The 12,622-nt window shown below is 42.7% G+C and overlaps 1 protein-coding gene across 1 annotated transcript in view; it reads left to right on the top strand.

Moving 5' to 3' along the window:
- nup214 (nucleoporin 214) overlaps positions 1 to 11,544 on the top strand; it is a 28,008-nt gene extending 16,464 nt beyond the window's left edge. The window contains 15 exon segments of the mRNA XM_086186456.1: positions 644 to 696; positions 828 to 985; positions 988 to 1,063; positions 1,066 to 1,707; positions 1,710 to 1,961; positions 1,964 to 2,251; positions 2,254 to 2,304; positions 3,213 to 3,232; positions 3,235 to 3,279; positions 3,382 to 3,559; positions 3,636 to 3,788; positions 5,575 to 5,746; positions 8,303 to 8,448; positions 9,128 to 9,161; positions 11,136 to 11,544. Of these exon segments, the coding sequence (XP_086042582.1) occupies positions 644 to 696; positions 828 to 985; positions 988 to 1,063; positions 1,066 to 1,707; positions 1,710 to 1,961; positions 1,964 to 2,251; positions 2,254 to 2,304; positions 3,213 to 3,232; positions 3,235 to 3,279; positions 3,382 to 3,559; positions 3,636 to 3,788; positions 5,575 to 5,746; positions 8,303 to 8,448; positions 9,128 to 9,161; positions 11,136 to 11,172 (2,305 nt within the window). The 3' untranslated portion in view covers positions 11,173 to 11,544.
- Positions 11,545 to 12,622: the final 1,078 nt, after the last annotated feature.

Below are 12,622 nucleotides of genomic sequence, written 5' to 3'. Positions count from 1 at the left end.
TAAAATAAAATGTACAAAGACATTCAATAAAATAAGCTTTCTTAAGTTAGGAGTGCTTGTACATTGACGGTCGATGTATGAAAGGTCTATGTTGAATATCCAGTCCATAAACAAAATCCAGACCCCTTCTTGTTAAGGTGGTGCCATATCACTGTAACAATAAGTCAAATCAGTAGTAACTTTGTTACAGTAGCTTACTGCCCCAAACTGACAGAACAAAATTTAAAATGATACCATATGGCCACTAGGTGGGGCTAGTGCATAATATCATTCAATAACAAAAACAAATATCAATATACCCACGCTCTGGCTAATACAGACTAGCATCAGCTAATGTTAGCGTCTATTAGCACTTACATAAATGACTCAAAACAAATGCTGTCATATGCAGACAGTACAAAAAAACATTCTTTCATATAGGCATGCATGTCGTGTAACCATTCATTGCATTGCCTACCAGCACTGCAGATGAACAAACTCTGAACAGAACCAAAGTCGTCGTCTTCTCTGTGTTTGGCTGCATTTCTCCAAAAACTGCTATCTCTCTCAAAATGACAACCCACCCTGGTATATAAATTCTTTCACTTGGAAATGTGTTAGCTTATAGAAGCTAAAAACTGTTGTTTCATTTTGGCTTTTGCAGGCCCTCAGGCTTCAGTTTTACTTCAATCACACTGGGAGCTGGAATGCCACAAGGTAAATATAATCCAACAGCTTGGTATCAGATAGGTAAATGACAATGTCAAAATAACATGAACTCATCATTTTCTGCTTTTATTTATGTCCGTTCAGTTGAAGACATAAATGATTTTTTTTTTTATTTGTAGGAAATGGCAAGGTGGTGTTTGGTCAGGCTGGAGAGGAGAATTTCTCCCTTACCCCAAAGTCTGCCTCCCCTGCTCTTGTTAGTGGGTCTCCCACTTTACCACCAAGCACATCAGGAGAAGCAGCCAAACCCACACCAACCCCTGCTGCTCTTAAGATACAGCCTCAACCCCTAAAACAGCTGGTGGAGAAACTCTTGGCATCTTCTCTGAAATTCGTGTGGGTCAAGGAGAAGATGCTAAGATTCAACCACCAAACCCACTGCTGCACCATTTTTGTTGGTGGAAAGTGGCGCAAGCAAGGGTCCGGCACAGTTTAGCTTTGGAGCAGATTTGAAGTCTGCTGAAGATTCTGCAGGAGCAGATTTGTCCAAGGGGACAGTAGCAAGCAGTTTATTCAAGCCTCCTGAAACAAATTCAAAGCTTGCCTTCTCTGTCCCCTCAGCAGCAGGCCTACATACGTCTTTCTGTAGCCTCCTTGCGGCACCTTCAGACTCATCAGATGAATCAAAAATTCCCCCACAAGCTTCAGAACCCACACCCCCTCCTGAGAAAGAGCTTAATACTGATCCTCCTGTAGAGAGCCCTGATGACTTAGGAGCAAGTGAGCCTACAATTAGTGTAGCCAGCACAGAACCTGTGTACACTGTGAAAGCACAAACACCTCCTTTGGCTACAACCAGCCCTGTCCCAGAGCCTCCCTCCTCTGTCTCCACATCAGCTGAACCAACATCTTCAGCACCAGTCAGTGATGCTCCTACAACAGAAGCCATCTCAGACACCTTTCCTCCCGCTGCCACTACCACCACCACCATCAGTGTTCCTGATTCCACTTTATCTGATACTGCTGCTGTAGCTATCGATTCACAGGTAGCCCCAGCAGCACCCAGGGTTCAAGTTCTGACAAGCCAGGTTCCATTTTTACTCAGCCTGCTCCTGTAACTACAGAAAGCAGTACTCTTGCAGTTACACCAGTTATCAACACAGTAGCACCGGTAGCCACCACTCCCACCCTTACAACTACGGAAACTACAACAACTTCTGCTTCTAGCACTGTGTTCGGACAACCTGCTGCACCCCAAGCCTCCTCAGCACCAGCAGCCACAGGATTTGGCTCAACTGGGTTTAGTACATCTGAACTGATTTTGGCAAGTCAATTTTTGGCCAGGGAAGTGGATTTGGCCAGTCTGGCAGTAACACTGGGACATCAGGTGGATTTTCTTTCGGACAGTCAACATTTGGAGCGAGCTCTGGCAGTGCTACAACTGGAGGAAGTCTTTTTGGTGCATCTACTGCTACCAATGCAAGTTCCTTCTCCTTTGGCACAAGTAGTGCCAACACAGCCAGCAGCCCAGGCACAGGGCTGTTTGGACAAAACACAACCCCAGTATTTGGGAGCTCTGGATTTAGCCAAGGATCTCTGTTTGGAGTAACACCTCCACATCTTCATCTGCAGGGTTCAGCTTTGGACAGCCATCAGGTGAGTGTGTCTGTACTACCCAAAGCTGTGAGCTGGGTGCATAGGGTCACACCATTTTAGCTACATGTCTGGCCAGGATTGAACAGGGAAGAACATAGGAAAAAGTTATGTTTGATTAAAGTTCTATTTCTTTAGCATGAAGTGATGAGACCTAACATCAGTGATGCATCACTGTTATAGCTATGGGAGGGTTTTGCAAAGATCATTGAAGTTTGAGTGTTGTCAATTAGTTAAACGCGCACATGCTGGAATAATAATGTCTTCAAAGCTTAATCTGTAGATGTTATCAGACTCCCGGTGTTTCCACTTGGGCTGTTGCAGCGCTGGCAGCACACAACAGGAGATTTGTTAAATTCCCACTTACCTTAATTAGCAAATGTCAGTCAGTGTGGCACATCACTGTGTAAGAAAGATCTTATCAAAAATATAACCGTCCATTTCCTTCCGCTTATGCTGTTAAGGGTTGGGGGGGGGGGGGGTGGGGGGGGGCTGGAGCCTATTCCAGCAGCTTTCAGGGTTCACCCTAGATGGGTCACCAGTCCATCACAGGGCCAAAACATATAGACAAACAACCATTCACACTCACAGTCACACCTACGGTCAATTTAGAGTATCAATCAGCCTCGTCCCCTCTTGATGTCTTTGGACTGTGGGAGGAAGCTGGAGTACCAGAGAGAACCCACACAGGAACAGGGAGAACATGCAGATTCCACACAGAAAAATCCCGTGCCCGAGCCGGGACTCAAACCCGGAACCCCCTTGCTATGAGGTGACAGTGCTGACCACTGCACCACTGTGCCCCCTGTCAAAATATATTTGATGAAAATGTGTGTAGCATCACCGACAAAATAATATCTTATAGTGCAGAGTAAAAAAATAGTGTCTCTTCACTTTTTCCTCTCCTCCAGGTTTTGGCTGCTCCTCTGCCACTCCTGTGTTGGCCAACAACCTAGCACTGGGAGTGTATTTGGACAGGTATCATCCTCTGATTGCTTAGTTTACACCTTGTAAATCTAATTTTCTTGAAATTACAAACTACCTCTGGGACACATTTAACAACAAATATTTCTCTGGCAGTCACAGCCGTCATCAGGTGGAAGTCTGTTTGGTTCTAATTCAACCAACACAGCAGGTTCATCCACTGGTGGAGGACTCTTCAGCGGTCTCGGTGGTAAACCTAGTGAAGAAGCTGCAAGCAAGAATCCATTTGGCCCCACTGCCTCTACAGGGGGTTTTGGTCAGTCCACTCAAACAGGTAGGCTGAATATTTCCGAGATGGCAACATCTGCAACTGTTGTTGAAGTGTTACATTTTTTACATGTCTCCTTTAGGTACCAACAGTCTGTTTGGGAACAGTGGAGCCAAGGCCATTGGTTTTGGACAATCCTCTTTTGGGGAACAGAAGCCTAGTGGGACCTTTAGCACTGGTGGAGGGAGTGTTGCATCGCAGGGCTTTGGCTCCTTCTCTAGTCCAGCAAAACCAGGTGCAGTTTTTAACATGTAGTGTGTTATTTCTCTTTGCAGGCAGCAGCCATGGGCCAGAGACATTGTTTTTCACGTTATTCATTTGTCCATCTCATTTAACACAATATCTCAGGAGCACTTTGAGGGCATTTCTTCAAATTTGGCACATAGGTTCTCTAGGACTTGAGGATGAACTGAAAAGATTTTGGTGGCAAAGGTCACTGTAACCTCAAATGTTGACGATGGTCCTATTCATTTTATGAATGTCGTGATTTCTTCTGTTTTGCACTCAACCGTAGGAATGAACTTCATACTGTTGATATTTTCACACCTGATTTGGTTCCCATATGATGTGGCTTCTACAGCTGAGGGGCATGGATAAATTCATATTTTAACTGTAATTAAGAAAAGGGACAGGCAGATTTAATGAAAGCTGTTAGGTAAATTTAAAGAGCGCGTCAATGCTGTGCAAGCGTGTGATAAATGTAGTGATATTTGCTATTCTCTGAAACATTTTACTGCATCTGGATTAGGAGTTCTGGCATTGTATTGTGGAAGGTTCAGTGATCGTGTAAAGTTGAGTGATAGTTGGGGTGCTCTGATTGAAAACCTTTTTATTAATTCCCACCCATGTGTTCACTATATTTCTCAGCCCCTGCAGTTAAGCAATATTTCACAAAAGGGCGCGCCTCATAATCATAATTGCCACAATGCGATGCCATAGCTTCCACAGTCTGAGCTCAATTCAATCGATAAAGAGTGAAAAATTGTCTTGTGCTTTATTTTTTTTTCCTGAACACTGATTTCTTCCTTTTCTTTCTCTCATCCCAGTAGGTGGTTTAGGACTCAATGATCCTTTACTGTGGTCGAAATATTTTCAGTTTCTTAGTCATTTGGGAGACATACAGAAATACAGCTGCAAGGAGAGACAAAACCTAACTAATGTTACGTTTGTTAATTATTATTATTATACTGGGAGCAAGATTTTCTTCTTAACAAGCTTCAAGTTAGCTGATTAAGATCTTTAATACAGTCTAAACTGTCTAAAGTGCTCCCACACCAAAGCTATTAAACTGTTCAGCAATTTTAGAGTGGCTCATATGCAAATACATTTTTTAGAAGAGTAGAGCAAGTTTAAATATGCAGAATCAGTTTCATTCTGATTGAATTTTTTGATATTTTAACAAGCAGCAGTATTAGTGGCAGCAGCCGTCCAACCCCTTCCTCTATTTCAGCTGGATATTGGTACCACTCAGCTCTCCAGTGCCCTATCACTAGCCTACACACACGGAATGTAATCATGTTACATTAGCTCAATCAATTATTTACTGGGGCATGCTGGTCGCCAGGCTGTAATTTCAGTATACCCTTTTACCCCTGCTACTCCTACATCTGAGGCTTTGAGTTGGTGTGAAGTATTCATCCTGGCATTTAGCCGCCACAGTGCACCGTTCCAAAACAATGATGTTCTGCACACAATTAAGCATAACACTAGCTGTGTGAAATCATCCTCTGGCATATGATGATACACTGCTCAAGATTGTTGTAAACGAAAAAAATCATTCTCGCAAGTATAATTTCCATCTGTGTGCTTGTTTCCAATTGTGTGTGTTTCCCTTCATTTTAGCCCACACATGTAATCAACGTGTAGTAATATTTACACAGTGTCCTGAACTACATTTTTCTTACCCTCATCCTTAAGCAGCCAATGAAGCAGGATAACGAGTCTTTTCTTTCCAGAAGCCCTAAGAATTATAAGCTTAGAAACTGCAGGGGAAATAAACAAATCTACTCTTCCTTCTGCAGGTTGTTTCGGTAGTGCACCGGTGTTTGGAAGTCCCCCTTCTTTTGGTGTTCCCCCGTCATTTGGTTCTACAGCCACGTTTGGCTCGAGCCCTTCCTTCAGCACCCCCATGGGCTCGTCAGCTGGTAAAGTGTTTGGAGAGGGAACAGCAGCTGCCAATATGGGAGGATTTGGGTAAGAATGTTGATCTGGTTTTTGCAATTACTATTTTTTCCAAATTTATGAGTTTTTTTTTTTTAAGCTTATTATTCTACCGGTGGCTGTGTCTGCCACCTAAGAACGGACCGGTTCAGACCTAGTATTAACATGTCCTGAGTGATCCAATCACAAATGCACAGCTTTGCCTACATGTGTTTTCACCTGGCTATAGAAAGCATCATGGGACCTCACCCCCACTCCCTTGACATGAAATAAACCTCTACATTAGTGTTGCTCTCACAGACTAAATGCGCTGCAACAATTTCGGCATTGATTTTTCTTTCTGGTAACAACCTCTAGAGGTGACATGCAACCTTCGTGTGTTTTAGTTGGCCATTCACACAAGATCCACTTCACATAATCGAGATGACGATGTAGACCACTGAATCCTCTTTACAGGTCATAGTGGGGATGACTGATGTCTTCTGTCACAAATATGTCATTGTATACAGTTGTTTTTCTGTATGTTCATCAAAAAAATGGTTACAATAATCCTCCATCACTTTTTTTTTCTTTATTCTGAGTTAATGAAGTTCTTCAGCTTCTTATTGAGTTGGTTGGGATGCTTCCTCCGGCTCCGTATTGGCAGAGTCAGTCTCCTCCTCCATCCACATGAGGATCACAACATCACGTGACAGTATAGCATGATCTCGTAATACAGAAGTGTTGCCAAATCTCCACTGACCCTCGTGCACAGTAAAACGTTACTCCAGTTATTTCAGTTTGGGTGACAGACAAGGGGATCTTTTGCCTCCTTCCAACACTGTCCACTTGAGCGGTTTCTCCAGCTATTTAAACCTTTGTGCCTCCACTGTGCGCTTGTATACTTGTGAGCTTGGCTACATGCCCAAAATTATGGAGCGTTCTAGATTATTCCCCTCTGAATAATCTCACCCAGGGATCATGTTGCCTGCAGATTAAACTGGCCTGCTTTCTATCCCTCTCACTCAGTTTTGCTTATTCTCTCTTTTCATTCCCTCGGGGGTCAGTGGGCATGGTCTGCTGGAAGGGATTACCACTTAAATCCTCATCTCTCAATCCTTTAGTATCCTGAACACACACATAACGTCTGACACCTTCTGCCATGCTCGTATGTTTATTAAAAGAAGCTAAATTCAGTGTATTCTAGACAGGAAATGGCATTGTGATTATTTCACTTATTTAGTCTCATCAACACCAGAATGTATCAGAGGGTTACTTAGGTTTACTTTGATGGACCAGTTTCTTAATAATACACTGTTGGACATCAGAGAAGCGTTTTCTTCTCCGAACACATTTTTGTCTTTGTCATGCAGACGGTAGGCAGCGTGCACGGTGTTGTGTTGGTTAGAGCTTTGCTGATGTGGCACCTGGTGCTGGTGGTGTTCTGGTTCCGGGTGGCTTATGACACAGATGCTGATCATCCAAGGTTCTGCATCCCATGACAGTTTTCAACTTAACAGTACTTCACTTTATGTTGCTAGGTGGAAGCTTAAAACATCCCTGTTCTCCAGTTGTCTCCCTATTCACCTGACATGTCCCCTATTTAGCATCTGTGAGATGTTAGGAAATGCTCACTGTCTCACAAACTCTCTGAGTGCACTCTCTGGGTACTCTCTGCAGTACCATCTCTGAGTACACTCTCTGGGTACTCTCTGCAGTACCATCTCTGAGTACACTCTCTGGGTACTCTCTGCAGTACCATCTCTGAGTACACTCTCTGGGTACTCTCTGCAGTACCATCTCTGAGTACACTCTCTGGGTACTCTCTGCAGTACCATCTCTGAGTACACTCTCTGGGTACTCTCTGCAGTACCATCTCTGAGTGCACTCTCTGGGTACTCTCTGCAGTACCATCTCTGAGTACACTCTCTGGGTACTCTCTCCAGTACCATCTCTGAGTACACTCTCTGGGTGCTCTCTGCAGTACCATCTCTGAGTACACTCTCTGGGTACTCTTTGCAGTACCATCTCTGAGTACACTCTCTGGGTACTCTTTGCAGTCCCATCTCTGAGTATACTCTCTGCAGTACCATCTCTTGAGTACACTCACTGGGTACACTCTGCAGAACCATCTCTGAGTACACTCTCTGCAGTACCATCTCTGAGTACACTCTCTGCAGTACCATCTCTGAGTACACTCTCTGCAGTACCATCTCTGAGTACACTCTCTGCAGTACCATCTCTGAGTACACTCTCTGCAGTACACTGGCAGAAACCCTGATTGTTTTTAACTCTGCATTGTTCTTGTGGAGGAATGCCAACATTCCACAAGTCTCAGTCCATAACCTCACTCACTCTATGTGAAGGAGATGCACTGAATTAAGAAATGCAAAAGACACACGGCATTGCTGGGAAAACTTTCACCATTGAAGCTGTTTGTCTGCTACTGACCCTTGCTGGTATTCCAGTAGACATTTTTTTTGTGTGTGAAATCATCTGCATTTTATTGTGTATTTTTGATTTCATGAACCTGTATTTATTTTCTTTTTTTTGTTGTTGTTGTTGTTGTTGTTTTTGTATTACATCCACTGTGTTTGTTTCCATTTCCAGCTTTGCCTCTCCACCCAATGCCCCATCCTTTGGTTCTCTAGCCAATCAAAACCCTCCATCGTTTGGGAGCCTGGCCCAGCAGGGCTCTCGGTTTGAAGGTCAGCCCAGCAGCTTCGCAGGCTTTGGACAGCAGCCATCGACTGGAGGTGAGACTTCTACTTCAGTTATCCTTTTGTTTTCTCCCCTTCTGTCGTCACTCCTCTTGCTTACAGCACGAGACAGAGCATACCAGTCTGTGGAGTCAGTAGGAGGTCCTTCAGCGTGTCCAGTATAGTTGACTGATAATGATGACAGAGAAGTCCTCCTCTCTTTTTGTCTCTGAAGATTAAACCAGCTGTGCTGCGAACAGTTTTTATCCCCCACCCTCTCTGGATTTGACAAACATCAACTTAAATTTTTTGGTCTCAGAATTATTAAAAGATGCTCTAAAGATCTTTTTGTTGATCTTAAAATCCATAAACTGGTAGTTAAATAAAATGTCAAAAATGTGTAAAAAAGTTTGTTTTTTTTAAAGAATTATTCTAGCGTCACAGGAGTAACTGAGTCTTGAGATAAGATGCCTGCCTGTCGTTGAGATTGCTCGCCTTCATGACCCAAATATTTTAGCTGCTCAGACTTCCACCCACTTGATAGTGTGACTGTTGTCTTTTTCGCTTTTGACTCTCACTGTTTTATTCACTGTTCCATTTCATGGATTTGTTGTTCGTCATATTCCTACTATCTGTACTTGCGCCAAGTTTGATGTATCTATCTTTTACAATGCTGACAATTAAAATGTCTCTGATTAACAGTAATATTTTTTTTATTATTATTGTTTATTTGCAGGGTTCTCTGGAAACACATTTGGGTCTTCAAACCAGTAAGTGTTATCATTGGACGAAGTTGTGAATAACACTGACCAGCCACGTTATTAGGTTCACGTAGCCGGTACTTCAGAGTGGCACCGATTCAACAAGGTGCTGGAAACTATCTCTAGAATCCCATGATTGCTAGAAGACTTGTGTTCGGCTACTTCACGATACAAATCTCCAGATCCACCACATCCTGAAGGTGCTCTAGTGGACTTAGATCTGGTGACCGGGAGCTGGACTGGCGCCCTGTCCGTACAGACACGATGTCCAAAGTCAGAGATGACATGAGCTTTGGGACATGTTGATATACTGTGCTGAATATAGATGTCACAAGATCATGTCACTGACGGACAGTATTCAGCAATAGTCAGGGCTGCTGCTGTATTTAAATGGTGTGCGGTTCGTACTAACTGGCCCAAAATATGCCCAAAAATATCTGCTACACCATTACAGCACCAACAGCATTAATTATGAATGCAAGGCAGGAAGGAGTCACGTTTAATGATATTTATGTCTCGACTATTTGAACATTGAAGCAGAAATTGTGACCCATTTGACCTGGCAACATGTCTTTTTCTTTCATCGTCCAATATTGGTGAGCCTTTGCCCGCGTGGAGCATCAGTTTCCTGGTCTTAGCTTTTGATCTTCAAAGAATCCTCAAATATTTCCCTCTGTAATATCAAATAGAATTTTGGGGGGGGGGGGGCTTATCCATGCCCGCTGCGTTCTGTGGTTATATATCGAGTGTTGGCGTTGCCTTTCCATCAGCTCAAACCAGTCTGAACCATTCTCTGTTACGCCCAGAGGTCGTTGTGGGAGAAAATTGATTTGAGCTCGTCTGAGTCCACTGAGTTCCTGCCACATGTTTAGAGATGTGCCTCAAAGGGCAGCTGGAGCAGGCGTACCTCATGAAGTGGCCGGTGACTCTATGTCCTCTCTGTTTTCAGTCGAGATGAACTGCTGAGCACAGACCCGCATTTCTCTGTCGGCTCTGGCAGCAGCCTGTTGTGCCTGTGGTGTTTGAACTCTGATGCTCACGTCTTTCCTTCCACTACGCTGGTCTCCATTGACCATCTCAAATTCAATACCACCACTGCTCCCCTCATTCATCCCTTCGTCCTCATCTTTTCTCTTCATTCATTAAAAAAAGCACACTTAGCTTTACTGCAGTTACACTGCATAGAAATACACTTTGGGTTATTTGGGGGAAAAGAAAAGAAAAATAATTCATTAAATAATGATTTAAAAGATGATGAAGTCAATAATACTGTAATTCAATGCGGCACTGTGATGCAGGTGTAGCTCATCATTTTTGTGAGGAGCCGCTGTCCCTGATGTGCCCGGTGCATGATTTAACATTCGGGTTGCACTTGCTTAATGACCCTCGTGCGTTTAGTCTTTCATACTCATCCCGCTGCCTCTCTTCTATTCCTCTCATCCCTCGGTTCCCTTTCTCTACCTCTGCTGCCTCTTCTCCCTCTGTTCGCTGCTGTATGTCACGTGCCAGCTAGACTTCCCCGGGGTGTTTTCCAGTGGAATGCACTCTGAAGTATGCACAACTGTGTGGACACGAGGCTTAGCTTATTGGAGACATTTACACGCTGTTCATAATATTTCTCCCTCACTCATTTTTTTTTTCCTTCTTGTGTTTCTTTGCTAACTGGAACTGAAAGCAGACAAAACGATGAAGGGGGGAAAAAAAACGTCCTTTAGTACTGCAAATTAACTGCTTCCGATCGCCAGAGTGGGTGTGCATGCTTGACATTTAAGAGAAAAACTAAATTAAAAAAATGAATGAAATGATACATTAAAAGTTAAAGGAACTCTTTAGCCGCGGCCTATCCTTTGACAAAACCCTCTTTTTCCCTCAAAACTGATCTTTCAGAGATATCGGTTAATGGAGATAAATGTTAATTTACAGCGCTTGGAATCTTCTCAGTAGTTTCACTCTTTCTGCTCTGTCTGTTATTTCTTCCTCCAGATCAACTTCTCAAACATTTGCCAGTTGGAGAAGCTAGTTTTATTAAACCGTCACGAGCTACGCTACTGTCTGCAATCAAGCTAACGGTGGGAGGAGAAGGAGGGGACGATTCGCTCGAAGGGCTCAATAAAGTCACGTGCGTGTTTCATTTGCTGGGTTTCAGCTTCATGAGGAAAAAATATAACACGTGTTCAAGCTTGAAGTGGTTGCAGTTCAGAGTGGTACTGACACTGATACAAGCAGAAAACAAATTAGGAGAGGGAGGATGTTCAGACCGTCAACGCTTTGTGTTTGATCCAGAATCATTTCAGAAAGGTGCGTCCTGCACACAGGAGGGAAGGGAAGCAGCGTCGCGTGACTACGTTGTTAAAATCAATAAGCAAATTCTTTTTTCTTTTTTTTTTTACTTTCCATCAACTGTTTGTGGAAGTTGTTATAGATTGAGTTTTATCTTATTTGTATCTCATGCTCCATTGTCAAGTATTTTCCCGAAGCTTTTTACCAAAGCGTGTCAACGCGAACTGCAAAAAACACGTAGTGATTAATAACAGACGGTTGTCGTTATAATCAAATCTATGAACTTATTCAGAAACAGTGGTGATATTGAGCCATGTTCATGTCCTCGCTTCTATCTTTAAAACATTCTTGTTGTTTTGTTTTGTTTTCTTATGTGCTCGACGTTTTCAGTTCATCTGTTTGAAACATGTAAAAGCAACAGCAAACCCTTGCCAGCCTTGCTGTCACACTCTCACTCTGACTTGGAATTATATGACAAGGTGCTCTCAACCAATTCAACAATTAAATATCTGTCATGAGCAGATGTCAGAAGTGTGCAAGAATGTAGTTTAATTAAACAATTTCAACTCCAGTGAAACAAACATATTTTTTAAATCCTTGCAGCAGCCACCCAGTTGTACATGTTTACATGAAAAACGAATAAATATTTGTTTATGCTAAACAGAGTGAATCTGGTTGGCCTTTGTGAATTTTCCTCATCATATTTACTGTGTTCAAACAAGTAGATTCTTCACATACACCGAAGCTGAGTTACTTTCTTTTTTAGTTGATCTTTCGTCTATTTTATTTGATTTGAACTTGTTTAACTGACTTTTACTGTTTTTTTCTTTTGACTTTGGGGTTAGGTTTAAAGAAAAAAATCATGCTTTTGTGTTTGTGGTGACGATGTAAATGGAATATAAAAAAATATCATAGTTCAGTTTTCCTGTCCGAACGTAACTTGGTCTAAAACGGACACCGAATTTAAACTTTAAACCTTCATTAACTTATAACGTGACCACGAAATAAACAAACGGAAATGCGGAAACAATGTTTTTCGGTGAACGTTCAACTAATCTGAAGATACTGTAATATGGGAACATCTCATCCCGGGGGAGGACTTGTCATGATATTTATGACGGACACAATATGACACAGTCCTACTTCTAAACCTTTATAGTTATAAATAATGAGCCTCATTCTTTAATGAG

This window comes from Aulostomus chinensis, chromosome 19 (genome assembly GCF_037954235.1).
Source record: "Aulostomus chinensis isolate RoL2024-O1b breed Wild chromosome 19, RoL_Achi_v1.0, whole genome shotgun sequence".
Taxonomy (NCBI): Eukaryota; Metazoa; Chordata; class Actinopteri; order Syngnathiformes; family Aulostomidae; genus Aulostomus; species Aulostomus chinensis.
This window is presented reverse-complemented; position numbering and strand designations above follow the sequence as displayed.